The sequence below is a fragment of the Bemisia tabaci genome, chromosome 7 (assembly GCF_918797505.1).
Source record: "Bemisia tabaci chromosome 7, PGI_BMITA_v3".
Taxonomy (NCBI): domain Eukaryota; kingdom Metazoa; phylum Arthropoda; class Insecta; order Hemiptera; family Aleyrodidae; genus Bemisia; species Bemisia tabaci.
This window is the reverse complement of record NC_092799.1, coordinates 2,346,771-2,373,627: the sequence shown is the minus strand read 5'-3', so window position 1 is coordinate 2,373,627 and position 26,857 is coordinate 2,346,771. Positions and strand designations below refer to the sequence as shown.

General features: G+C 35.4%; 1 protein-coding gene across 1 annotated transcript; it reads left to right on the top strand.

The window, feature by feature from the left end:
• Positions 1-117: 117 nt before the first annotated feature.
• On the top strand, positions 118-26,857 carry LOC109041609 (uncharacterized). Its single transcript, XM_019057993.2, has 14 exons — positions 118-473; positions 1,634-1,741; positions 3,757-3,938; positions 7,838-7,989; positions 8,723-8,885; positions 10,363-10,463; positions 14,291-14,492; positions 15,477-15,630; positions 16,683-16,869; positions 17,686-17,718; positions 18,838-18,879; positions 19,578-19,801; positions 21,775-22,005; positions 24,761-26,857. The coding sequence occupies exons 2-14, from the start codon at positions 1,652-1,654 to the stop codon at positions 24,899-24,901; spliced, it is 1,902 nt and encodes a 633-aa protein (XP_018913538.1). The 5' UTR covers positions 118-473; positions 1,634-1,651; the 3' UTR covers positions 24,902-26,857.

Genomic DNA, 26,857 nt, shown 5'->3' with positions numbered 1-26,857 from the left:
CACAGATATTATTGGCTACAAATTTCTGATCGTTCAATCGCTGGCAGTCAAAATACACAGTTGTCATGTATCTGTTCATTTTTTTATACATCATAATGAATACACTGTGAAACACCTTCTACATGGCAACGTTCATACATGGCTGCTATAACCGGTGTCAGCGTTTTGATAAAGGTTTTTAACGGACTTTTCAACCAAATCATCTTCAGTTATCATTAATGATCTCTCCGATCGTAATCATTTACTTTAGCAATTTAATTTTAATTTTAAAGTGCTTTTTGGGATGTAGGCACTTGAGTAATGTCTCTGTTTCAAATTTTAAATGATGGAAGCTTACTTGCCTGTTTGATTTTGATAATGTGAGGAGTGCTGAGTCCTGCTTCATGTGTTTTTGTTCCTGTGCTTAAATACATTGATAAAATGTGTTACAATGGACGGAAGAAATAGCTGATTAGGAAACTTAATCGTAAAGTGTGAGTACTTTCGTTTTAATCTTTGATCGTTTCCTTTGAAATTATAAGTTTGAATGCTGCCATGACCAGAGATTGATAGTACATAGGTAAACAAAACAAAGCATTCAAGGCGCAATGACTGAGTTTCACTCTGAGCCCTGGTTCATCATTTTTGTGTAATTACTAGTTTACAATGGCCATTGCTAATGAATGAGATATTTGTTGTTGTTGAAGTCACGGTCTGCAAGCTACTTATATGCACACTGGGTCTGCCTCTCAAACTAAGCATGTTTTGGAGGGAAAATGTTTACATGTTTTGAACAGCCCTCTTTTACTTCTCAGCCAATTTTTTCAGCAAGCTATGATTATTGGTAGCATTATTTTGTTGTTCTGAAGGTGAGCAGAGCCTAATTTGAGCTAGAGTGCGTGGGTTAATGATAGTCGCTGATGGTCGACGTTACAGGCTATTATCGTCAATCTACCAGGTGCAGAAACTTCCCGAAATTGCGAGCGCGCTCACATGGCCGCCTAAAGAATGAGAAGGCTAGGAAAATTGGGCAGGCACTCTTGCCCTAAAACTGCTGTAGATGCAAAAGTTGAGTGTTTCTCCAAGAATCGCAGTGAAATTTGTGTGTTTTTGTTCAAAATCGCAGCAATTTGTGAATATGAGCCTTATAGAAGGTCGTACCAGCTTTAAAATTTTTGGAAAATAAGAGTGTCCAAAGTAGGAAGGACTGTTCACCAAATGGGAAGTCTAAGAATTCTTTTAACCCTTTTTAAAACAGTTTTAAGCATGCCCCACAGTGAGCTGCGCTCTAATGCCCTGACTCACAGAACTCCAACTGAGACCTTTAATTAATTCAACAAGAACTAAAGTATTTTACCATATACTTTGTATCTTTGTAAACTTTATTTGAGAGGAGTTAAACTCCTGTTTAAGGTAACAACTTCAGCAGTAATCTTACTGTACCAATCTCTACTCCGTAAAACTGGCTAAATGATCTGCCATAGACTGTTCACGTAAGTAAAAAATAGATCAGTCTCTTAGTGAGTGGTGTTATTTTCGGAAGGTTGCTTTTGCAACAATTGAAAACCTGCTCATCATATTGCAGGTACTTGAAAAAAAGAAACCCAAAGAATTGTGTTGCCCTCTTCCTAATGTAGATTTCTCCTTTTTACAGATTTAAAAAAATATCAAAATGGCGCCAGAGCCACTGGATATCTCGGAGCATGAGTTGCTCTTCAAAGCAACCGATTTATCCAAACTGGCCTCCATAGATTTGTCTCAGGTATGAGATATAAATATTTTTCATCGAGTAAAATCATTTTGTAAATCAATGAGAACTGGAATAATTTTTTTATTACAATTAGCTCATATTTTTTCTGTTCTATTTTTCTTATATTTTAGTTCAAAACCTGTCAAAGATCTCTCATGAAACTTTGCAAGCTCAAGAAATTAATTTCAAATTCAGAGTATTGCATTTTAAATTGACAAGTTCTTTTGAACAACCACTTACAGCTTGGAATAATGACCAAGATTATGCATACTGATGCATTGTATATAATGGAAAGATGTCCCTTAATTTTTTTAGTCCTTCCTTTTTTCACCAACACTCTGTAATCTTCTTAATACAACTTTTATTTGAGAGCATTGTGTTTTTATGGACAATAAATTCAGTTAAAAGTGTGAACAAAGTTATGTCGAAGCTGTATATCGATGACCAAAGTGAGAAATCGTGTATCTCCATGGTAATGATTCAAAGCAGAGCAAGCCAACTTTATGACTTGAAATGTGTTTAAGGTGATTCGATGGATGCCATATTTTGTGTCAGAGCGGCATGCGATATATCGCATCAATTGGTTCTATTTTTTCGGTTACTCGTCATTTTTCTCCAATTTTTAGATCGCAATTCTGTTCCCCGGAGACTAAAGCACTCACTTACCAATTTCAACAGAGAAATTCAACGTAATAAATGCAAGGTTTTTTTAGAGAGAAAACATCGCATTCGATACTGATATCGAAACTACACTCGAATGCGATATTTTCTCTCTAAAAAAACCATGCCTTTATTACGTTGAATTTCTTTGTAAAAACTGGTAAGTGAGTGCTTAAGTCTCCTGACAACAGAATTGCGATCTCAAAATTGGAGAAAAATGACGAGAAGGTGAAAAAATGGAACCAATTGATGCGATATATCGCATGCCGTTCTGACACAAAATATGGCGTCCATGGAATCACCTCAAAGTATTCTGCTAATTTTAAGAGTGAAGAAAAATTAAGGAAACTTTCCAGAAGTTATGATGAGGAATTTTCGGAAGAAAACGTATAGTTTGTCAGGAAGTCTGCAACGTGCAAATAGAGATACCTGGTTTTGCTCTCAGGTCATCGCCATAGTTCTTTTACGACAACTTTTCACCACCATATTCCAACATATGAATTGCATTTCATCGTCAAAAGAAATTATTAAATAGTTAAAATAAAAAGATTCACCCTGATTTTCAAGATTAAAGTTTCCATTTGACCGGTACATTTTTCAAAAAAAAAAAAAAAAAGAAAAATCAAACCTTGTGAATCAATGCTCTTTAAAGAAATATTTGGATTTCATCTAAAATGAAGGAAATAATTTCAAAACTAGTTTTGCACCAGTGGAAATTATAATCATATCTTTGTCAGTCCAACCATTTGTATTATTCAAATTTAAACTGGAGGTTGATAAGCTCTCAGTGATAAGATTTACATTCTTCTAATGCATTGTTGTGAAACTTCTTCCCGCTCATTATCCAAAGGAGGTTGAAAAAAAGAACCCAGCTGTCATTCATGCAGAATTGATGTCTGTCTTGTTTTCCAGATTTTTGCTTTTTAATGTTTGCCAAACTGAAGCAGAGAAATTTTACAAGGTATTAAGTGAAAATTCGGTGTCAAGTTCCGGGAAAAAGCCTTCATGGTGACTGATTTTTCTGGAACTCACCATCTCTTGAATTCGCAACTTGGCTGCGCAAATTTACATGTTCATTTTTGAAGACACCTCAGAAGAGCGGTCCTGTGTTCCATTTTCTACTTTGTGGTTCCATAAGAATGTGGTTATTTAGTGTGTTGGTAACTGAGCATTTAAATTTATTGCAGTCATCCACAATTTGATGTAAAAAAAAAGCTTTACAGAATAAGGGAAAAGCTCATCAAGGCACTTATGAGGTGCGCCCTAAAAGCCTGCAAGAGAAACAAAATGTATTTAGGTATGACAAAGCTGAGAAAAAATGATATATACCTACTTATTTTGCTTATCTGGTCAAATACATTTTTCAGTACCTGGAGGCATACATGAGGAATATTAGAAACCTCTACAATAACTCCTCAGCAGTAAAAGAAATGAATTTTGCTGAAGCTGCGATGGTGATTCAGAATTCATCGATTATCTTTGCCAAGAATGTCGACTCAATTTGGGCAAGAGCTATGAACATACGGCTTGCCTTATCTGCTAACATGAAGTAAGTGATCAAAGTATTTTTCAGGGTCTTTACTCTTTCAATAGGCGCTAGATGAATATTTGCCATGTACATCCCACAAACCAAGTTAGGAAAAACATATTGGCAAAACATGGCACTCTGAGGCGCTTTAAGGCCCTCTCTCACGCATAGATGTGTCCGCCATCTGTCATGAGTATGATGCAATTGTGGTTCATATCTTTACCAACAGAAAGTATATAAAGCCATGTATGCATAGACAGCGGATGTCAAGTTTTTAAGTTTTGAGGAAATGGCGTTCAAAGTTTTCAAAGCTGTGCACTTTTGCGTCTGTACAGCAAAAAGGGTTTGGCCAAGGAAATCATCTTAGACAAAAAAGCAAATCTTTTTCTAAAAAATGAGCTTTAGGAGTTTAAATTTAAAGAAAATTCAATGGAAGGGCTTCGGAGACAAGGGGGATGAGTGCAGCTTTTGAAAAGTTTGAGATATTAATGATTTAAACTAGAACTAGTCGTAGAATATATTCTGTAAAAAAGCCACAACCAAAATCCAATTTTTAAGCATTATAAACTGAGTTTGAATTTTCTCTCCGCCATAAGGCCCCATCCTACTTAAACCTACTCTTGAAGTACCAAAAACTGCTCATAGCCCACTTGTCATCCAAAGCCTTTAATTGAAATCCAGTGATTTTAAAAAAATGACCACATCTCCGGTTTTTACGTAAAACTATTTTTAATAAGACATAAAATAAACTACTTATCTAATGTAAAAAAGGTTAAGTGCTTTATATGTATGAATCAATGTATGATAACTGTCCAGTTTTTTAATGATTTTTCTAAGGAACTTAGCGTTTGGTAACTTTCAAAGTGGAAACAAGAGTCAAATTATATTATTGATCTTCTAAAAGAGGGGAAAAATTGGAGAGGCTGCCACCAGGGTGCGGCTTAAACGACCGAAAAATAAGAAAAGATGAAATTGAAGAAGGTCCGAGTGTCAATCGGTGATCGCATAGAGAAAAAATGAGTTTAAAAAATGTTGTGCAATATTGGATAATTTGAACCTGGTGCTCAAGTGGATTCAAATTTTGAATTTCTAGGATTTTCCCCCAACATTCCCCCATTTTTTGATGTGGCTAAAAATTCGAAATATGAAAAGGTCCGGTCTTGAACCATTTCATAAATTTATGAAAATAGGTTACTCAAAATTTGGCCAAATTTAGACAAATTTAACCTGATGCTCACATGGGTTCAACTTTTAGATAACACCGTCACTAGTTCTTCGTGAATTTGCAATCCTGCAAAAATACCTTGGCCTATGTAATTTTCCAATGACCTGAATGATTTTCAGGCTTTGGCAGAATGAAATAAGAATGAGAGAAAAATTTGAGTGCATAGGAGGAAAGAAGTAAAAAAGGCAATCACTGACAAAGAAAGCCATAGTCCCCCTACACACGCCCCTAATAAGGCTGAAAGCACAGTTTATTGTGACTGGTATATTGAAATTTATTGAAAGATTTATTCAACAAGCATGAAATCAATCTTGGTTATAGGTACCATTTTTATAATCGATGGCGATCAAATGCTAGTTTTTCAGGATGTGAGGGGATTCTTCTCCATAGTAAGATCATATTTAGACCGAATCCCTCGATTTGGTGGAAATCTATGAGATCTTCGCTACTATTTCAAAAGACAGGGAAAATTTTAGAAAAATTGGGCCTCTACTTTTTGAAGACTCTTTTTATAGTACCTACAGATAAGGAGAGCATAAAAATTAATTTGCCAAAGGATGTTTTTGTACCTGCAAGACAGCCTGTGCCAAAGTAGGAAATCATAATTTTTGACCACTTTAACTTAACATTCTTGATTTTCAACTCAATTTTTAACCTGGAACTCTTCATCTACCATAAAAAAAATTCTTTGAAAATTGAAGATTCTATTTTTGCGTGTTTGCCGATTCACTCAAAAAAATTGGAGAGAATTGCTGAAATGTCTTTAAGAATCATGTTTTTCGACACTACATACTAGGAACTCCTCAGAGGTACAAATACATCTCTCGGTAGAATGATTCTTATGTAGGTATACCCTCTTAATCTACTAAAAGAAGAGTCCCTGAGAGACAAGGGACAAATTTTTGCTGCTTTGCAAAATCACTTAAAACAAGTGATGAAAAACAGAGACTCCCCTAATGGCAGGTAAGGAGAATTAGAATTATTTTGTCATAGGAAGTATTTGTGACTCCGAGGTGCCCGCACTTAGGTATGAAAACACAATTTTTAACAACTTTTCAGCAATTTTCATCAACTGTTTTGAGAGACTTTGCAAGGCAGCAAAAAGTTGACCGTAGAAGTAGTACCGAACGTTAGATATGAATCCAAAAATGAGAAATTCAGTCGATTTTTGCCATGTTCAAAAAGTGCGGTAAAATATGCAAAAACAGCTTGAATTATGTAATGCTTTATTGACTCAAACTGTAAACGCAGCACCTGATAATTTTCTTTTTTTCCCGGAAGAGTGCTACTCAGTTTGGTATCAAGATAGAATTTTTCCCCCTCTAAATAATTTTGGAATTTGAAAGTTAATGTTTTTGACACGCCGTTTGAGTGAGACGGATTTGTGATATGTAATGATCAGAAAGCCCCGCGACGCTGCTGATGATCTGTTCATATTTTTATATTATATATTTATACTTATATCATATACACAATACTTCAAAAACTCTTAAATGCTGTTCAAAATGAAACAAAATGATAAAGAGTGCCTTCTGACAGTAATTTTACTGCTCTATAAGTTCAAAAATGAACTCTTAGTGTCGCTATGAGAAATGTTATTCTTGAAAAAAGCGCAAGGAACGCGAAATTTGAAATTCGATGGTTTTTTCAGTGCGCTGTAGCGATTTTAATTTTAATCATATAGTAAAATTTACTCACAAAACATTTTTATTACAAAGTTTTCTCTTCAAAATGTAATTTACTTTAGGTACTTCTTGATTAACTTTTTTGGTCAGAAAATAAAAAATAAGCGAGGTATTTGCATTAAAAGGAATTTTAGACCATTTTTGGGCAATTTTTTCAAATTGGTAGCTTCGGTGGTGGAAACATCTGTACACAAATTTAAAATTCCGATTCAGTGTCCAAAAATACATAAGAATCACTCAACAAAAAGTTTTCGGGAAATTTTCCCTAAGATCCCCTGTCTCACTTCCGATTGCCTCGACTGGAACCTGAAAATGACGCTCATGTGCTAACTTTGATAGGCTTGAGCATCGGGTTAAAATCGTCGCACAATCTTCGGCTCAAGTTGAAAGTTGTTTTTTAGGAAGAGGTCATCGATTGACGGGCGGATCCAATCGAATTTGAGACTTTCAAAAGTAAGCCGCACCCTAGGGTGCCATCCCACAGATACTTATATACAACAGGTCTTATTTATTACTAGGCACTTTAATGTGCTCATACACAGTATCATCAAGGAGATCAATGAGCTTGGTTAAGATGAACAGCAAATTCTGACGTCTGCTTTTTTTTTTAGACATAACATGGTTTCTTATTCATATCTTAATGGAAAATTATGCAAGAAGTCTGAAACTTGGCAGCAACTCTTGAAGGTTTATGGATTCCATAAAAGTGTCATCTCTAAAAATGGCGTTGTTCAGTATCCGCTGTTTATACAGATATGGCTTTATATATTACATATAATATTATATTTATATGTTCGGACTCTAAAGCGAAAATACAAGGGCCAAATAAGTTAGCCTGTCCATGGTTCAAAGAGTGCGCAATGCACAAACTGGTGGATAGATTAACGCAATGGTTTTATCGAAAGGGTTAAATTAAAAACACAGTGTTCCTCGAGAATTTAGTTAATTCTAATTCATGTTTTGTTACATTTGTCGAGGATACTTGTTAACCTCATATTTATTCTTTTCAGCCGGAAAAAAAGTAACGATGATGAAGACGATGAGGATTGTGATGTAGGAACTGGCGAAGAAGGTGCTGATAAGCAAAAAGAAAAAGCAAAGAAGAAGAAAAAGAGAACGTTCAATGTTGAAGAATTTAAACTCCTTCCTTTTCTTAATACTGGTGAGTGTGAAATTGTCGAACATGTAATCCTTTAACCAAAATTTGGAAATACTTCTTGAAGCTCCCTTGACTTAAGATCATTAACAAAGAAAATTTCAAGGTGTATCACTAATTCTAGCCTCTGTCTTCAGGGTTGCATGAAGTAAGGGTGCTAAAAATACCTTATCTGCAAATCGCACCAAACAAGGCAAATCTTGGGTTGTAGGGCAGCTTGAGGGAGTGATGACCCCTATTTTTCTCTCTTTTTAGCCCTTGCTGAGTTTTCGAAAGTCTAGAAAACCTGTAAATTCAGAGAATTTACAGTCACCCAGAAAAGTCAGGAATTTAGGGAGCTTCTGAAAAATATCGGAATATTGCGAATAGCGTATCTGCTCAGCAACTTCAGCTGGTGCCACTCAAGAGAGAGGGAACAATTTCGTAGTGTCCTTTCCTTTCAATTAACTGATCAAATTTTCTATCATTCCATGAGTCCAACTGTCTATTCATTGACCCGTTAGATTAACCAGTCAAATTGTTTTTTGATCATCCAATCAAATTCTCTGTCAATGAGTTGGATCATCTGTTTCATTGACTAAAAGTCTCTCCATTGAGTAGGCAAATCATTCATTTGTCTATGGACCATTCAAATCCTCTTTTGATCAATCAGTTGAATCTTCTTTCGATCAATAAGTCAAATTTTCTATCAATGGAACTTCCTATCCTAATCAGTTTGCCCTGTTTTTGTATTTTTCAGATAAAAATATTGATATGAAACTTGACAAGAAAGAGGATAAACTAGCAAAGCAATCAGATAAACTTGTCCTTCCCACCTCCTTGCGAATCAAAAGTAAGGTTAATAAATCGAGAGATATTTTCACACCTGAAGGAGAAGCAGTCGGGAAAATGGATGAATTCAGGTATGGACTATCGTTTTTCCTTCAACACCAACTTTTATTTTTAATAGTAAATGTGTCTATTATTTCAGGACAGCCACCGTTCATATAAATATCACGGAAAATTAGGAAAATCTATCATGAATCAGAAAATTCCGAGTGTGTCAAGCATTCTTCAAGTATCTGCAGTTTAGCACCTGAAAAAGTGAAACATTTAAATATTCCGTTCATTACATATGTTGGTTTTTAAAATTTGACAAGTATCGATTCATTCAGGTAAAAAATCAGGAAAATCCAAAATGTAATTTTAGCTCATGGTGTCTAGTGATTTAAAAACCGGGATTCATCAGGGAATAAAAATTTACCAGGAAAATCAGGAAATCTGCTCCAGAAACGGGAAATCTCTTCTCCAACCAACCAGGGATCATTTCGTTTTAAATTTGGCGGTCTAATCTGACCGAGCGATATTCAGCTTTCGGCAATTATCGCGCATACACAGTTGGAAATTCGCATCAATGACCCGAACTTGCATCTTCAACTGGGCTTCGAGAAATTTCTCCAAATCTCCACTCATCCGACTCATTATATTCTTTTCCCTAAGAAAATTCCGGGAAAGTGAAAGAAAACTTCAGTTTTTCATCAGGGAATGAGCTCCTGAAAATCAGGGAATGAGCTTTGCCAAGAAAATTAGGCTGTTTTACCTGATACATTGTTTTTCGTCAAAGTCTCACAAAACGTTGATATTCTGATAACTCCGCAGGAAATAGTCAAACTTAATCTAAATACATCTTTTATCATACATTTTTTCAACGAATCTCCAGGGTTTTTGGCGTTCTAGAAAACCTGAAAAGTCTAAGACTTCGGCAAGTAGTGCATCAGCTCAGCAACTGCAGCCGGTACTATTTTTAGAGAGCAAGGACAACTTTCAAGTGCCTTTTTTTATAATTAAAATCTGAGCGGAGATTTCATGCAAAATTTAACAGCAGTCAGCGTAATTCAAAGGAAAAAATCTAAGAGGTAGTTTTGTCCAAAGATCAGGGAAAAGCAGGAAATCAAAAAATTCTGGAGTCAGGAAAAAGCCCAAAAAGTCAGGAAAATGAAGCAGTAATGAGACCCCTTTCCACAAAATCATTGAGCCTCTCGGTTCCTCGATTTTTATTTTACAGTTTTGTGAGAGTTAATAGATGTTATTATTGACACCTAAACTATGTTAACAAATCTCCTGCTCTTCTCCAGGACGTTTTATTTATTTTTTTTTTCTTTCTTGCTTTTTTTTAAAAAAGTAATTCTCCCAGATTAGTTTGTTCATTGAAAGACTTTGACGATTCTAAAGAAAATCACATTCATAAGTTTTCACCTTTCAGCTCAGATTTTTCCAAATATTGTCTCTATTTATTGTTCAAGTCAGACACATCAAAATTCCCGAAGCAATCCGTAATTGTTTGTCTTTAGGGTCGATTACCTAGTTCATTTTATTATGCTTCACCTCTTTTTTTCCCAGATTATTTTGGCCCATTACAAAAAGCGGTTATTTACAAGAAGATTATGAACCTGATGATCGGTGTGTGTTTCCTGAAAGAATCATCGAACAAAGTTTTACAGGTACAAAATACGTTTGTATCCCTTGAACAGTCGAATCAATCATGATAAAAACAATTTATCTCCTCTTACGCAAAAACTGTTCCACGCACCTATTTTAATGTCAAATCTTGAAATCATCAAATCTTCGAAGTTTGACCTTTGAGAACTTAAAAACTCTTCTGAGCAGATAATAAAATGAGAATTAGTAAATTCTAGAGTTGGGCCGAAATGGAATTTTCGCGTCACCGGAACCGGATCCGGATATCGGTTTTTTGTATCCGGCCGGATCCGGATACCGGATAATTCAAAAAAGTATCCGGCCGGATCCGGATAGTACCGGATCCGGATAGTGCTTTTTTCGCGCGAAAAATGTCGCGATTTTTGAGGTTAAGTTTACTCGACTCACGATCGGTCGTAGCTAACAAAATTCGGGCCTTGAATTTCCACCTGCATCTATGAAAGTGAAACTATGGAACGCCGTTAGTGTCAAAACCCTTTTCTTGCGCGCGCGGAATTTTTTCTGGCGCGCGGAATATTTTTCCGGCGCGCGGAAAGAAAAAACCAGTTTTCGATGAAAATCTCTGAATTTCCGGATTCCGCGCCGGTTTTCGATATATTTGCGCCGTTTGTGTCAAAACTATTTTTGTCGGCGCGCCGCTTCAAATCTGTTCCGCGCGCGGAATTTTCGATATATCGATTCCTGCTCGCCGTTTGTGTCAAAACTATTTTTTCCGGCGCGACGCTCCAAATCTGTTCCGCGCCGCGCGGAGAATATGTATTCTCCGCGCGCAGAAAAATCGATATATCGAAAAAGTGGCGCGCGGAATTATTTTCTGGTGCAGCGCCGGAAAAAACAGTTTTGACACGATCGGCGAGCAGGAATCGATATATCGAAAATTCTGCGCGCGGAACAGATTTGGAGCGTCGCGCCGGAAAAAATAGTTTTGACACAAACGGCGAGCAGGAATCGATATATCGAAAATTCCGCGCGCGGAACAGATTTGAAGCGGCGCGCCGACAAAAATAGTTTTGACACAAACGGCGCAAATATATCGAAAACCGGCGCGGAATCCGGAAATTCAGAGATTTTCATCGAAAACGGGTTTTTTCTTTCCGCGCGCTGAAAAAAAATTCCGCGCGCCAAAAAAAATTCCGCGCGCGCAAGAAAAGGGTTTTGACACTAACGGCGTTCCATAGTGAAACACGCGGGTCGCGGACTAAAGGAATTTACGTTGCGATCGCGTCAATTAGCAGAACATGTGCGTTATTCCGGTAATAAAGGTCGAACAATTACCATGACTGAAAAAAAGTCAAAAGTTTCAGGAAAAAATTCAGAAAATTGTATTGATAGGGAAGAAAAAAGAAAGAATACCACCAAAAATTTATCGAAATTTTCAGGGCCAAAAAAGCACTATTCGGCGGGTCCAAAAACCGGATAGCGCGATTATCCGGCCGGATCCGGATACTCGCGAAAATCGTATCCGGCCGGAGCCGGATATCCGGTATCCGGCCGGATAATCCGGCAATCCGGATAATCGCCGGATACCCGGCCCAACTCTAGTAAATTCCTTTAGAGTTGTAAGGAAATGTTTAGGTTAAAGATTCAGGTTGTTTTTTATGTAGCTGATTTTTCTGTGTAATTTTGATCTTGAACTATAGGCTTGAAATAAAATATTTTAAGGTAGATGTTCAATCATTGAAGATGAGTGATTTGCCTCTGATTTAGTTTTCTCAAGAATTAAACGCGGTGCATTTTACTTTTTCCGAGTACGATTGTATCAAAGTTTGGCTGCAATTATGTCCATTCACAGTAGCGTGGTGTCATGTAAAGTTCATTTTTGCAACTGTTGAACTCACAAGATTTCTCAAAAAAAAAAAAAAAAAAATGTATGATACATTGAACACAAGTATAAAGAAGGCGGTGAGTGCCTCCACAAATAATGTTCAATATTATGCATTTTTTTAAAGCATTTTTTCCGCATTTTCACTCTTCTATTTATTATGAAGCCTACATTAACAAAACCCTCTGATTTTACTGAGATCAGAGGCCAATAATCTTATGTGGAAAAGTGTTTATACCAACCTGATAAACATTCCCGTCTTAATCTAATTATTAGTTACCCTGATTTTTGAAAAAACATCAGTGAAGGTTGCCAATATACCGTTATGCAAAGTAGCAAAATATTTAGGAATTACGTTAGATACCATACTTAAATGGAAACATCATATTAAACTCAAAAAGAAGGAATGCAATTTTAAAACTTTTAGATCAAACTGGTTGCTAGGTAAGAAGTCCTCCCTTTCTTTAGATAATAAGATTTTACCTCATAAACAAATCATAAGACCCACATGGGCATATGGTTGTCAAATTTGGGGCTGCGCCACCAAATCTAGTTAAAAATTATTGTAATCAATGCAGTCAAAAACTTGAAAACAATTGTGTGGTGCCGAAAGATATGAAACCAATAGAGACATTCACAAGGACCCAGGTATAGAATCTATTTATAAATATATTCAGAAAATCTCACAAAGGTACGAAGACAGGCTTCATCGCCACCCCTACGAAACAGCGATTGAGTTACTAAATAATCTAATAGAGGTTAGAAGACTTAAAAAGAAGAAACCTCGGGAACTTGTCACCAGCCCTGACACTGATTTCTAAGACAAAATTAATTTTAGGATCAAATTATTTACGTCAACTCATCTCATCTGAAACTCACTCATTAATCCACTGAATCTTTGTAAATGTCTTTACTGATTCTGAGTCCTAAACTTGTAATATTTAAAATTATATAATTGACTAACTGTAGCTAGTCAGTTATTTTACCACTTTCTTTCTTAACTCTTATGATATTAAGTAATTAATCTGTTGTTACTTCTACATACATTACTTATAATTTAAGTAAGTAAGTAAGTAAGTAAGTAAGTAAGTAAGGCCGGGCTGGCCGGCGAGGCGCCCTCAAGGGGCCAAGGCAACTGGCAACTGCCATCATGCACCCCGAAGTCGGACCGTGCTCCTTAACATATCTTCGTACTATTGACACATTGAGTATCATCTGTATTCCCGCAAGGCTCAGCGGCCGTCTGATAGCCAACGGAAGGTCTTATCAAAGACTGTGGCAGACGCTGCAGAGCACGGACTTTCGGAGCACGGCCATGCCTCCACCGAGTTGGACTGTGTTGTTGCAATCTACACTGATAGGTAGCGCTGGCAGTCGCGCACACTACGAGTGATTACCGATTTTTCACAACCCAGTCGAACAGTGCAGACGGATTACTTACTGGGTGACTATGTCCCTCCCGCACCCTGTAACCTCGAAGGGTCAGGGTATTGGAGTGGCATAGTCATCCACAGTCACGATGACTGATATTTGAGTGTCCTCAAATATCAGTCACCTCTGGGGATTGAACCCGGGACCTCAGTGTTGGCAGCGAACTGCCTTGACCACTACACCACTGAGGCTGACCTACTTATAATTTAAGCTAATTGTATATATTTCCTGTATTGGAAGCTTACAATAAAATAAATCTTTTAAAAAAAAAGGAGGAAAAAAGGTTGCCAATTCTTTTCTACCGTGAACGGTAGAAACAATCCGACAAAAATTGATTCATAATTTTTCATCACCTAAGCACAAGATTATTTGATTATTGAGATAAAAAAGAAAAATGAAATGTTTGATCTTTTTTTTTTTTTTATCTGAAAAATCTGTGTTGTAATTAAAATTTCTCCTCTATAAATTCCTAGCGTATTTCCAGATTCTAGGAATTTCTAGTCTAGGTTGTGTCCCTTTTCATGTCCTCACAATGTCAATAAAAGTGAATTAATAATTTTTGTACGACTTTTTTAGAGGCTGCGGAGCATCCTGTTAATGAGGAAATTTTCAATAATGACATGGATCACTCGATGATGGATGGACACAATCCTCTGTCCCCGCCTCCACCAACACCACCACCAACCCCTCCGCCTATGGACCTCCCCATGAACGACTCGCCTGAAAGTTTAAAAGATACTCAAGAAGAAACTGAAAAAGAACGCGAGTGTCGGCAGAAGTAAGTATAAAACGCTGTATGAACTTTCAGGCGTGGGCAAACTTTCTTCAATAAAACATGAATTTATTGGAAAAGCTGTATTTATTTTTCTTCCAAATTTTCTGACAATTATGTTCGCAAGTAAATGCAAAATATCTGAAACACCAAGGAAAAATATGCATAGTTTTCCACCTAAATTATGTTTTTATTGGAAAAAATTAGCAGCATTTAAATGTTCTTATGGCAATTTTCCATAGCACGGCATGAGAAAATAGAATGGTTTGACTTTGACGCCAGAAACTTAGGAAGAATATTTTTGAAAACAGTTAGGTATATTTTTCCTAAAATTTGAGGAGTTTTGATGGCGAATCTGCTTTTTATCGTATTTATTTTGATTTATTTTCCTCTGGTCAAATTTTTTATTTATTTATTTTTTTTTTATTGCCATCTATTGAAGCTTTTCTTCCGTCTTTTGATTTTTGTAATTTTCTTCATAAAAACTTTGTATAATTATCAGTAATCTCCATAATATGCATGGTTTTCTTGATGAGACCAAGAATTTCATGAAAATAATGATCCAAACACCCAGCTGGATCATAAGCGTAAAAATATTATTTTTATCTTACATTGATGAGCTTGTTTCAAAAAGTCTTTTTTAAAAAGTTAGCAAGACTTGTCATGATAAATATTTTTCTCAGTAATGGATAAATCTTTCACTCGCTGATTTTACTGTAGACTTTTTTCCTTTTGAAAAACTACAGCCATTTCAGGCTTGTACCCATTGTCAGGTTTTTTTAAAAAAAAATAAAAATAAAAACGCAATCCCGAATTATTTGTATTTTTTGCTTTATAACATGACAATGTGCCCAAGTTCAAAATAGCTGCAGTTATTCTAAAGGAAAAAATTCTTCAGTAAAATCAGAAAGAATTTATCCATTTCTAAATTAACAGTGCCTATCAACTCAAATCATGATTTAATGAGTTCTTCACTCAATCTGTTTTCAGATTACAAAAAAATCCAGAGCGAGAAAACATTGTGTCCCTAGATAAAGTTATAGCAAAAGCGTGGGAACCCATCCCTTTGGACAAAGGCAATCCGAATCGGCCTTTGGTAAAACGAAGAGTATACAAGTTGGATACAAGTGATTCGTCTAGTTCGGTAAGTACTACATTTCTGAATTTCTTTTCCATTTTTCTCTCTCTGACTTGTTCTTCATTAATTGTAATATCTATAGGATTGTGATGCACATGATTTTGGTACCTTTTTATAGCTTCTAACGGTCATTTTTTAGGAGCAAAAAATAACTTAAAAAATTGGGTTTGGTTTATCTGTGGATTGACTGATGTAATTTGATGCAGGACCACAAAATTCGTGTAAAATTATTTTTGTTTTCATAATTGTATATTTCTTTTTTAATATCTTCAAAAACACTTGCAGTTTTCTATAGATGAATAAAATTTCACAAATATCGACTCATCAGATAATCATGAGGTGGCAGGTCTTATGATTTATGAAATTCCACCAAATTAACTAATGCGCAATTACTTGAACATTCAAGCAACGACAATGGCTGAAATAAACTTCTAAACAAAATTTATCAGTGTTTTTAAATGGCATTGGTCACAAAAATTTTCTCGTTCACAAGAAAAACAAGAGTTTACTTGAATCAAATTGGGCTTTGTACACAAGTTTTTGTAGGCTTCTTAACTAAGCAGCTTTCCTTCTTCACCCTGCATTTTCAAAGTGTAAACAACATCCAACAGCTAAGCCTTAACTCCGAGATTGAGATTCGTGTATGTTCATACCTCTGAGACTGTGAAAGTAATGTTTAGTGTGCAACTTATCTCAAATAGTTCATGGTTTTCCTATGAGTGGGAAGTTTGAATACGCATATTGAAAAACGTCAATGTCTTGATAAGGAGTTACCTTTAATAATAGTTCTACATGAGATTTTGATGAGAAAGCGTGTGTTACAATGTGCAAATTTGCATTTCGTCTTTTTAGGGTTCGGTCCATTAAAATATTACTCAGTGGAATAAGTATTTTCCTCAGTTATTTCCAGCATAACAAAAAAGTGACAAGGAAACTTCCATGCAATGATGATCCTTATTTTTATGGTGTATTGTCTTGAACATTATCTGTACCAGCAAAAAATTTTCTCACTCATCTTCGTCATTTATCATAAATTGATTTCATTCTGTGTTCTACAGAGAAAAAAGAAGAATAGAGGAAAGACAGATACAGAGTCAGAAACGTTTATTGTGTCAGAAATGTTCACAAAGGGTAAATACTATCTTAACAAAGGCCACGGGTTTGATCCATGGGTTCTAGCAGAATTCCACGCGGTACAGATGAAAAGACTGAAAGACGCTCCCAACAGGAAGAGAAAAATATTAGGTAAGTAAAACCATCTCTGAAAATAAGAGTTTTAATTATATGCAGGAAAAGCAAAAGTGACCTTTGTCCACAAGAATTCAAAATTGAGGTGCAGTTTACAAAAATGGTCTTTGGTGCGGAGGATCCTTTACGTGGAAAACAGAGTAACTGATTCTCATAATTGATTGTTAAAAATTTCAAAACTAATAATCCTCAAAAACAGAAACAAAAAAGAAAATATGGTCAGGCCAAAAATCTTGGTTGGATCTAATTTGAATACTGGAATCCAAAACATTCTCTTAAGGTAATTGTACTCAATTTTCACTCATGCTTCGATCCTTTTTTGTTACAAGTTACAGTAAGTAGTCTTTCTTTTCTTTCTGATAGATTGAAAAAAATCACTTTAATTTGTCTGTCAAGAGTGTCTTGAAGGATTGATCGAATATGATTCGGAAATTAGGGTTGCGAGTTCTTGAAAAGTCATTGAACACCTGAAAAAGTAGGGGAATTTTGCTGCAGACTCCTGATTTCTTTCTTTCGATGGCAACATTTAATTATTTTCTATCACAACTGCAAGCTCCATTGTGGAAACTAGAACTTTGGCCTTAAAATGCTTGAATTTTGAATTTTTTCAATTTTCGAAAACTTAACGAGAGAAACCTTTTGGTGAAAGCATTTTTATAAGAAGCTCTAGAAATAAAAGCATTGAAAATGCATGAAAAAGTCAGGGAATTTCAAAATTCCAGAGAATGTGACACTCGTGTAATTGAAGATCTTGTGCATTTTTATACGTTTTTAATAATTAATTCAACTATTTTGTCTTTTCCTCTGTTCTAGAAATGTTAGATGCTGCTTCAGAGTATGAAGGAGGTGAGTTTTTTCTTTTGTCAACCATTTTTCTAAACACTGATCAAGTTCGAAAGATGAATTGTCTTTTCCCGGACATAGGAACGTAACTTTATTCTAAGGTTGCAAAATTTAGTCAAATAACTTGATTCTTTACAATAATAGAATAGAGAATTTGCAGGTGTCTGAAATTTGATGAATTTCGTGTTTAAATGGAAACTACTGAGTGAACTGAATGCAAGGATACCCTTGCTTTGTGAATGGAACAATAATCTGAGAAGATATGACAAAATGATCTAATCTGCCAAAATGTGTGTGTTTAAATAGGAAGTGCTGCCGGGTGTCGTCACTAAGCGGTGAATTTTTTCACTTTTAAATCTATTTTTATACTATTTTCCATGCCAAAAAAAAATTATAAGAAATACTATTAAATCAGCTCTTTAAGTTCTTTCAGATGAAGAGATAAAAAATTTGTGTGAAAATTCTCCATCGTGCAATTTCTGTTCAAAACTTTGCTAATTTTAACGTGCGCTCTGTAGAAAAAGTAGTGAAATTTTCAGTCAGAAATGTCTAATATTTTTCCAGTTAAAATGAATTTGATGAGTGGAAATTTTGTAGAGATCAAATGAAATTACTTCCTCTGTATGGGGAACAACGAATTGTTTGGGTGTGAATTCCTTGGGCGACAACTCTGTAGTTCTCTTTACATGATTGAAGTACTGAAAATTTTTGAGGAATAAAGTAAAGCTCTTCGATCTGAGTGGATTTTGAATGAGTTCCATGTTGATCCAGTTTTTTGTGTATTTGATCTTGTATATTTTGTAGCAGCAAGTTTTTATAAACATAAGGCTCATCAAACACATGAAGTAAGATAGTTTTTATTTTTGTTTGTTTGGTTTTCTTTCTTTTTTTTGACGCTCTGGAGGTTACTGTCCTTGAAAAAATTAATCTTATCAGCTGAAATGAAATTGACGTCTCTGATAATTTTTTACTTTGCAAGCTCCAACATGATTCAGAACAAAGGTCTGAACTATTTTTTATTTTTTGAACTAATATCGTTTAAAATTTTAGTCTAATTTTGCTTTCAGGTTATTCGATAAACTTATCATATGAATTAATTCTGAATTTAATTTTTTCCCCCAGATTTTTATGGTTTTGACGATACTGAAATTGATGGTGGCGCAGGTATGTACCTGTTTTTATTTCAAATTATTTTGAATCCGTCACACTTATTATTATTTATTCTTGTTAATGTGAACTGGCTTTTATCCTTTAAGTCTCAGACTCCAAAATATCGATTTTTAACTATGATCAATTTAAGTTTATCAAGTGAAAGTTTCGCTCCACCCTTTAATAAGGAAATTGAGGTTTCAATAGAAGTAATTGCTAGAGAAAGATGAAACCTAGCGTTTGGGGGAAATTCCCCCAAATTTCGTTGGAGGTAGAGAAGTATTGAAAGGGGGGGTTGGAGCCGGTGCCATTCAGGAGAGCTTGATTAACTTCCGAGTTTCTTTTCCATAATTTGAACTGCCAGAAGTGGATATTTTGTCCACAGTTTGTCAGAAATCAGCACAAAAAAAGGGTAGAAAATCTCTAAGTGGAGGGTTTGATTGAAAGTCAGAGAAAGTCTGGAGATCAAGAAATGAAAAGATCATGGAAATCCTGCTTGTGTCAATAAAAGAGGGTTCTATAAAATTGTATACCTAAAACTTCTGCTTATGTATTCCTAAACCTTTATGTGTTTAAAATTGCGGTATAAAGAGGAACAATGCATTTTTACCATACTATTTTTGTTGTGGGTATTGAGAGTGCACCTCTCCAATAGTTTACAATATCAACTTTTTAAGAATGCTTAGTATTTTCTAATGATTGCATCTGCACAGATTTTGGGGATGACGACGATGATGGTGATAACAATCATCAAGATAATAATGTTGAAAATATTGAAGTTCCTCTGCCGGCTCACGACAATGCAGGGACCATTTTCGATGGCATCGGACCGAGTATTTGGAATGAAAACGCAGATGAACCTGTTGACGCTGGTGATCAGTATGAAGCTCATGCCCTCCGAACTATTCAGCAATATAATGCAAACAAAACATTAGATGTGAGTGATCTTATCTTCAACCTTTTTTTCAACATCTAAAAATTGAAGTGAAAGTTTCTACTGCAAATTTTCGTACCGATGATTCATTTAACAATTTTATGAAAGAAGTAGAATGTGGCTTGGGTACCAATAATTTACAAAAGCTGGCGAGAATGATAAGGATTCAGACTCCTAAAAGTGGAGGTAAGGGCAACAAGATAACTGGAGTGAAAAATGCATAAGACGTTGCCTCTCTGATATGAAAGGCATATCTCTATTTCCACATGAGCGGTGAAAAACATTGAATTTTTTGGAGAACAGACTTCTGTTAAAATTGAGTGTGCTTTCATGCAGAGGAGCTACAAATTATGTGGACCAAAAGAAAAATATTCATTCACAATACAAAGAGCAACAATCAATCGCGGAAAAAAGAACAAATGAGCAAAAACGCATTGCAACGAGAAATTTTGAAAGAAATTGAAGCAATAAAATCAACTATGAAATCTGCTAGTAGTAACCAGCCATGCTCATTTAATAGCTGCTTAATGAATTTTTAGACAAAAAGCCTAACTAAGTGCTGTATTGTTTTACACAAAAAATTTTCATGAAGTGCCAATTTTTAACCCTCATTTCTTGAAAATCTCCCAATTTCAGCGATGAAAGGAAGGTAGATCAAAGTGTCAAGTAATCTTGGAAGGAAAAGAAGGAGGTATCTTCAATTGCTTTATTAGGCAAACACTTTGCGAACAGCTCCATATCAGAAATTGTAATCAGGCCCGATTAGCGCTCAGGGGCGCGGGGTGCTGGTCATCAGGGGTTCCAAATCCTAAAATATAAGGGTTCCATGACAACCAAAATTCCAGTCCTAGGGCCTTTCCAAGTTTGTCTTTTAGACTCCAGAGACCTGATGAAGGATCTAGAATTATGGAAAAAATGCCCAGGGGGATTCCTGGGCTGGAGGTCCAAGGTGCTACAGCTAATCCCTCGCTAATCCGGCCCTAGTTGTAATGAATATGTAACAACTGTACCCAATAATCATGTTTAGTAATTTGTAATCGTCGCATTTTCAAAAATCAAGAAATGTGCTCAGTTCACAGAAATTTTCTCTGGTTCTTTTTTTTTTTAGTGATATCAACCCACAAAAATGAGTCTAAAGTTGCAGATTTTGAGCTTTCCTTTCAAATGCACACCACTGAGAGAGCCAAGATTGCGCCCAAAAATATCCCTTCACATGCAACCATGATCCTTTGGCTTTTTTCATGGTCTATGCAGTTGCTATCACGGCACGACAGCATGGAAATCTCTGCAGAGGCAGCGCACAATCGGGATCATGGCCACAGGGAGAAGGATATTTTTGGATTCCATCTTGTCCTCCTTGGCAGTGCACATTTCAATTGGAATTCAAAATATGCAACTTCTAACTCGTCTTTTATTGGTTAATATCAATAAGAAAAACGCAAAAAATTTCATTAAACTTAGTGCTGGCTCTATGTCTTAGAAGTGCAACAATTACTGAACAGGCTTATTGCTGAAATGAAAAAGAACATGTCAGTGGCCAAAGTACGAAAACATCTATCGCCATTTGAGATGTTGCAGACTTCCCCTCATACTTTATTTTTTCTTAGGAAAGCTAATCTGTGTAATTTCTTGAAAAATCCCTTGATTTTTTTCCTTTGTCAGTAGAATATTTTGTATCAATTTCAAACTATGTAGTTTGCTTGTTTCTTTTCGAAAAAATAAAATTAGAGTAAAACTTTTGAAACATCTCCATGAAAATATGTGGTTTTGCACTTTGGTCTTTAATATATTAGTGGGTGTGTAAGTAAGTAATGATCAAGAGAAGAAAAATAGTTAATATCAATAATCGTATCTTATTTACTGTGCCCATACAATAATTTTTCCTTTGAAATTTTTTTGTGATTCTGTGATTTAAAATCAAATCTTTGTTTTCTTGCCTTCATTGTTAGAAATGATCTTTTTTTTTCTTTCTTCAGGAATCTCGTGCCAATGATTTAGCCTTAAGAGTGAATGCATGGCATGAAATGATAGCGCCTGTTCTAAAAGAAGCGGAAAATAGAAGTAGCTTTGACATTCACGAGTATGGAAGTAGGATACTCAGCCATTTTCCTAACAATAACAGTAGAACTACGATTCCGTTTGAAAGGATAGCCGGCGGTCAACCACCAGAAGAAGTTGCTCGATATTTCCTGTCATCATTAGTTTTAGTAAGTTGTCCCATTCCCTCACCCATTTAATAATTCCCGAACTAAGTATATCAGGATAAACAAATTCAATATGTTAATTTCATGATTTTTAAATAAAAAAAAGACCAACTTTAATATCAGAAGAAAGTTGGGAAATTTTTGAAATGAGAATATTCTACTTTTCCTTGTTTTCTTTATTTGTTTTAACGTTGAATTACATAGGGTGTCCCAAAAGTACTGCACGTTTTTTGTTTTTTTTTTCGGGCGAACGGTAACAGATAGCAAAATGCGGATTTTGTAGAGTTAATATTCTAGTAAATACTGATAAAACAAGACCAATCTGAGCTCTCTAAGTCAAAAAATGACTAAGTTACAGTGTTTTGAAAATGACACGTTGAACTGACCCCTCCAGGATTTTTAGCATTTTTTTTCTGAAAAAAAACGAGGAATCAAAGATTCAAGTGGTTTTATTAAATTAATTTTACAGAATCTTACTAAGATCACCAGCATTTACTCTTCTTCACTGGACGACTGGACACTAGTTTCATTTTCAAAGTACCTTCCTTCACTTTCCACACAGCGCCGCAACCGTTCTTCCCACTTCGGCAAACATGTTTTTTCGAAATCTTCTTTCCTGAGGTTGTTCAAGAAAGTTTCAACAGCTCTCTTTATTTCGTTGATGGAGTTAAACCTCTTGCCTTTTAAGCCCTTCTTCAACATAAGGAACAACCAAAAGTCGCAGGGTGCGAGGTCCGGGTTGTAGGAAGACAGACAATCCCGTGTTTATCCATACCTTTAGTGTACTGGGCCATGTGGGGGCGGGCGTTGTCGTGGTGCAGGAGCCATGTCTCCTTCATCTCTGGCCGCTTCTTGGCAATGTGCTCACGTAGTGTCATCAGCACAGAGCTGTAGTACTCTTTAGTGATTGTCTGCCCAAAAGGGACAAAATGTTGGTATACCATCCCTCGAAAATCAAAGAGTGCAATAAACTAAAAATCCTAGAGGGGTCAGTTCGACATGCCATTTTCAAAACACTGTAACTTAGTCATTTTTTGACTTAGAGACCTTGGATTTGTCTCGTTTTATCGGTATTTACTAGAACATTAACTCTACAAAATCCGCATTTTGATATCTGCTATCGTTCGCCTGACAAAAAACGTGCAGCTCTTTTGGGAAACTATGTACAAGGGAACTTGTGTACCTTCGTATTTTGTATTTTATAGTATAGTGAATTTTATTATGAAGATCCTATCTTGAAAATTTGAAGTAAAAAAGTGCTTCATTTTTTATAAAGAAACTAAACAGGGTGTCTAGCATCAGGATTTTCCCGATTCAGGATTTGAGGTCAGTCAGGATTATATCCCGATTTCATCAGGATTTGAGAAAAATTCGGTTGTAAAATCAGGATTTGAGAAAAGTCGGCTGTCCGCTTTTTTTCCGTTAATTATGCTATCCGTCCGTTAATTTTTCTCCGCAAAAAATCAGGATCTGGAAAAATTATGGAGTCAGGATTTGGAAAAATTATGAAATCCGGATTTAGTAGTCAAAATTCAGGAAAAATCAAGACTTCATCAGGATTCCTCAAAATGAAAAAAAAAAACTACACCCTGTTAAATTTTGTACTTGAGAAATAACTGGAAAATGTAGAATTTAGTTATGTAGCTCTTGCCAAGCACATTTGTATCGTTCTCAAAAGAATAAATTTTTCTTTTGTCTCAGAAAGCTTAAGCTATCAAATTCTTAGTAAGCAAGCTGTGTAGGTATTTTGGATGAAATTGAAACTCAGTCCAGTGTTCTGCCTTGTTAAGGAAGAACGCCGAATGAACATTCAAGAGTTGCCAAAATTCCCTTGATGAAACATGTATTTTTGACAACGTTCATGCATATTTTTCCTTGAAATTTTCAGATATTGTAGATTAAATTGCGTACAAACTTTTCTAAAAATTTTGGAAAATAATATTCACAATTTTCCCAGTAATTTCGGTTTTTATCGGAAGAAACTTGGCAACGTCTGAAGGCTCATACGGCGTTCTTCCTCAGCACGGCAGTGTAGTTACGAGCCCCTATCTATTTAACCATTTAAACTGTATTGATGCTAAAGAAAGGTACATTATTTTTCACAGGTTCTATCAGATGGATTTTCAAAAACCTTTTTTTCATTATACTTTTTTCTAGCTTTAGATGAGAGAATTTTTAAAATTTCTTAAAATAAAAATTTTCATGAATTTTATAAGAAAAACAAAACAAAATTAGCAAATGAGGCCTTCAAATTTATTTTTAAAGAAGAAAAAATGATAATCAGGGAAAACCCTCTCGCCAAGAGTTAGAGAAAAGGTTAGGAAAGAGTTCAAAAAAATGTTTTTGAAAATCCATCAAGCAGATCTTAAGAAAAGTGTACCTTGATGTCAATAAAGTTTAGAACAAACTGAAAGAATTTTCCATCACCCCAGGTGCCACAAAACGCCCCATAACTTATTTAATATTAATCAGATTGTAAAAGACTTGCTCTTGAATTACAATCAAGGATTTGAAAAATTTGATCAGAAAACAACCAAAAAAAAATTTCTTGAAAAAAAATTACTTATGGCTCCCCTTAAAAAGCCAGCGCTGCAGGGACTTTGAAAAAGGTGGATTTCTAATTTTCTACAGTCAGAAATTGAATAGATATTGAAAAATTACTAAAGTGGGTCGTAGGAAAATACCAGTTTTTAAAAAATCATAATCCTCCTCAGGTACAATGTGGCTTTCAATTTTTTGTATCTTGTTTTAATTCCAGGCAAATACGTACAATGTGGAACTTAGCAAATCCGTCAAGAAAGACCTGGCGATGAATTGTTTGGAGCTGACGATTCTCAGCAAAACGAGGCACGCCGATGAAATAGATGACAACATGCGAAGCAACAATCGCGCATCCTAGTATTCCACATAGACTGCTTGGTTTTAGATTTATGATTCGTTGTTTTTTTTTTTAATTCAAAGGATAAGGTTTTATCTCGTTTTTGTGTGTAGTTAAGTGTACAGAGAGCACCTTTAAAAGGTATGCATTATGTGATCTCAGTTCTTGTAGATTCTGGTTCATCTGTTTATTTTTCTACTTCGTACTCATAGGTGTATTTAGTAGGGTTTTGCAGTCACATGGAATATTTTTTGTCTTTTTCTCTAATTGTTTTGATTATTGTGACCGCATAATCTTGGTCTCTGGCAAAAGCAGGTTGCAAAAGTTATGTAGCACACCCCACGTGATCATCTTTTCTTTAGTATTATGGCAATTAGTATTGTGAAGCCATATTATAAGCTACCCTCCGGATTATTAGACTGAACTTTTTGTTTTTCGATCTTTGGATAATACTTTGACTTATTTATCCCATTAGCTCTTTAATTAATTTTCTGATCAATTCATCGACTAACTTCTGCTGAGTCAAATAATGCTCATCCTAGAAATTGCCGTAGAAGTGATGGAAATATTACCTGTTCAAAGCTTCTTTTTCACTTCCTCTGCAAGACATTTTGAGTTTTCTGGCTGGATTGTTTCCTAAGCAGAAACTCAACATATCTAAAATCATAACATCATTGGAGCATCTGTAGGCAATCAAGTAAACAGTTAAAACCTTATATGTATTTCTCATTGGTTAGAATATTTGCACGCAAGGACAGTAACAGCATATTCATCCATGTTTTTTATCCTATGACTACACTCAATATTTTCCTCTTTTTTTTCACTGCTTGTCTCTGAAATTCCTTCTCTAGATCTACAATCTTTTTCTGCGCCAAAAAGAGAGATGGGGTCAAATGAAAATGAAAATGCCTGTTTGGAACCAGGGTCATCTTTGTTTTCTATCTTTCATTTTGTGACCCTAGTCTCTTATTTATAAGGTGAGAAGGTTCCTCTCAGTTTTAATGATTTGCAACCTTTGCTGAGGGCTTGCCATGGCTAGATCGGAATGCACTCTCTCACTAGGTTTTTCTGCAAGAGCGGAAGATGTGCAATTAAGGTGCCGTGTGTAAGAAGGACCTTCATTGGAATGTTTTAGAATCCCCGCTGATATGAATTTTGTTCATCTTGAACAAAGTGATTGCATGCATTTCAGACAAATTTTGTTATGATTTCACAATGTTCTGTAGAAAAACTTCAGGTGAATTAATCATGAAATTCCTCCTCCATTCCCTCTGTATCAAAAACAGTAGTTTCATACCTTTTTTGCATCAGCATAAGGTTTCCAAACTTGGAAAGAACGTATTGCAATTGCCAAGTTTCAACACTTCCATTCCTATTTTATTTTGTGAAGAGGAAACGTACCAACTGTATTGCTGAAAATATGTACAGAAAGTTCTTCTATCACAGGAAAAAGCACAGAACTTTTCAAGACATGTCTTCAACTTGTATCCCAATTAAAAAATAATGTCTGACAAAAAGTGTGCACTTTTGTCAATTTGTCCGTTTAAAGCTCTGAATTCAAATATCTCTCAGTTTTCTCAAATTTGCCAAAAGCAAGAATCCTATCTCGTCTTAAACTTGGAGCATTTTTGCTGGAAGTCACCATAAAAGTCACTCTCTTTCTTGCTGTAAGCAGCTTCAGTTATTACTTTCAATTTATGTTTGAAAAAGTTTGAGTGAAATTTTCACTCCGGAGTTACAGGCCTAGGTACTCCTTACCGGTTCGAACTCTATTCAGAATGTTTGTATGTATTAGAGTTTGGTGCTTGTGTTTCTTCTTCTCTCTTTCCATGGCTCTTGTGTATTTCCAATCTGTACTTTTTCTAATTTTCAATGTTATTCTTCTTTACCTGTGAGCAATAATCTTTATGTTCTTAAAATCTGTTGAAACCAATACTAAATCTCTATTCCAAAATTAAATTTTTTTGTCCTATTTTA

Bases quoted from the DNA above. Each gene is read 5' to 3' on its own strand.
- LOC109041609 (XM_019057993.2), top strand. From the start codon at position 1,652: ATGGCGCCAGAGCCACTGGATATCTCGGAGCATGAGTTGCTCTTCAAA. The intron at 1,742-3,756 runs GTATGAGATATA...TACATTTTTCAG, and splicing joins CCTCCATAGATTTGTCTCAG to TACCTGGAGGCATACATGAG. The intron at 14,493-15,476 runs GTAAGTATAAAA...ATCTGTTTTCAG, and splicing joins GAACGCGAGTGTCGGCAGAA to ATTACAAAAAAATCCAGAGC.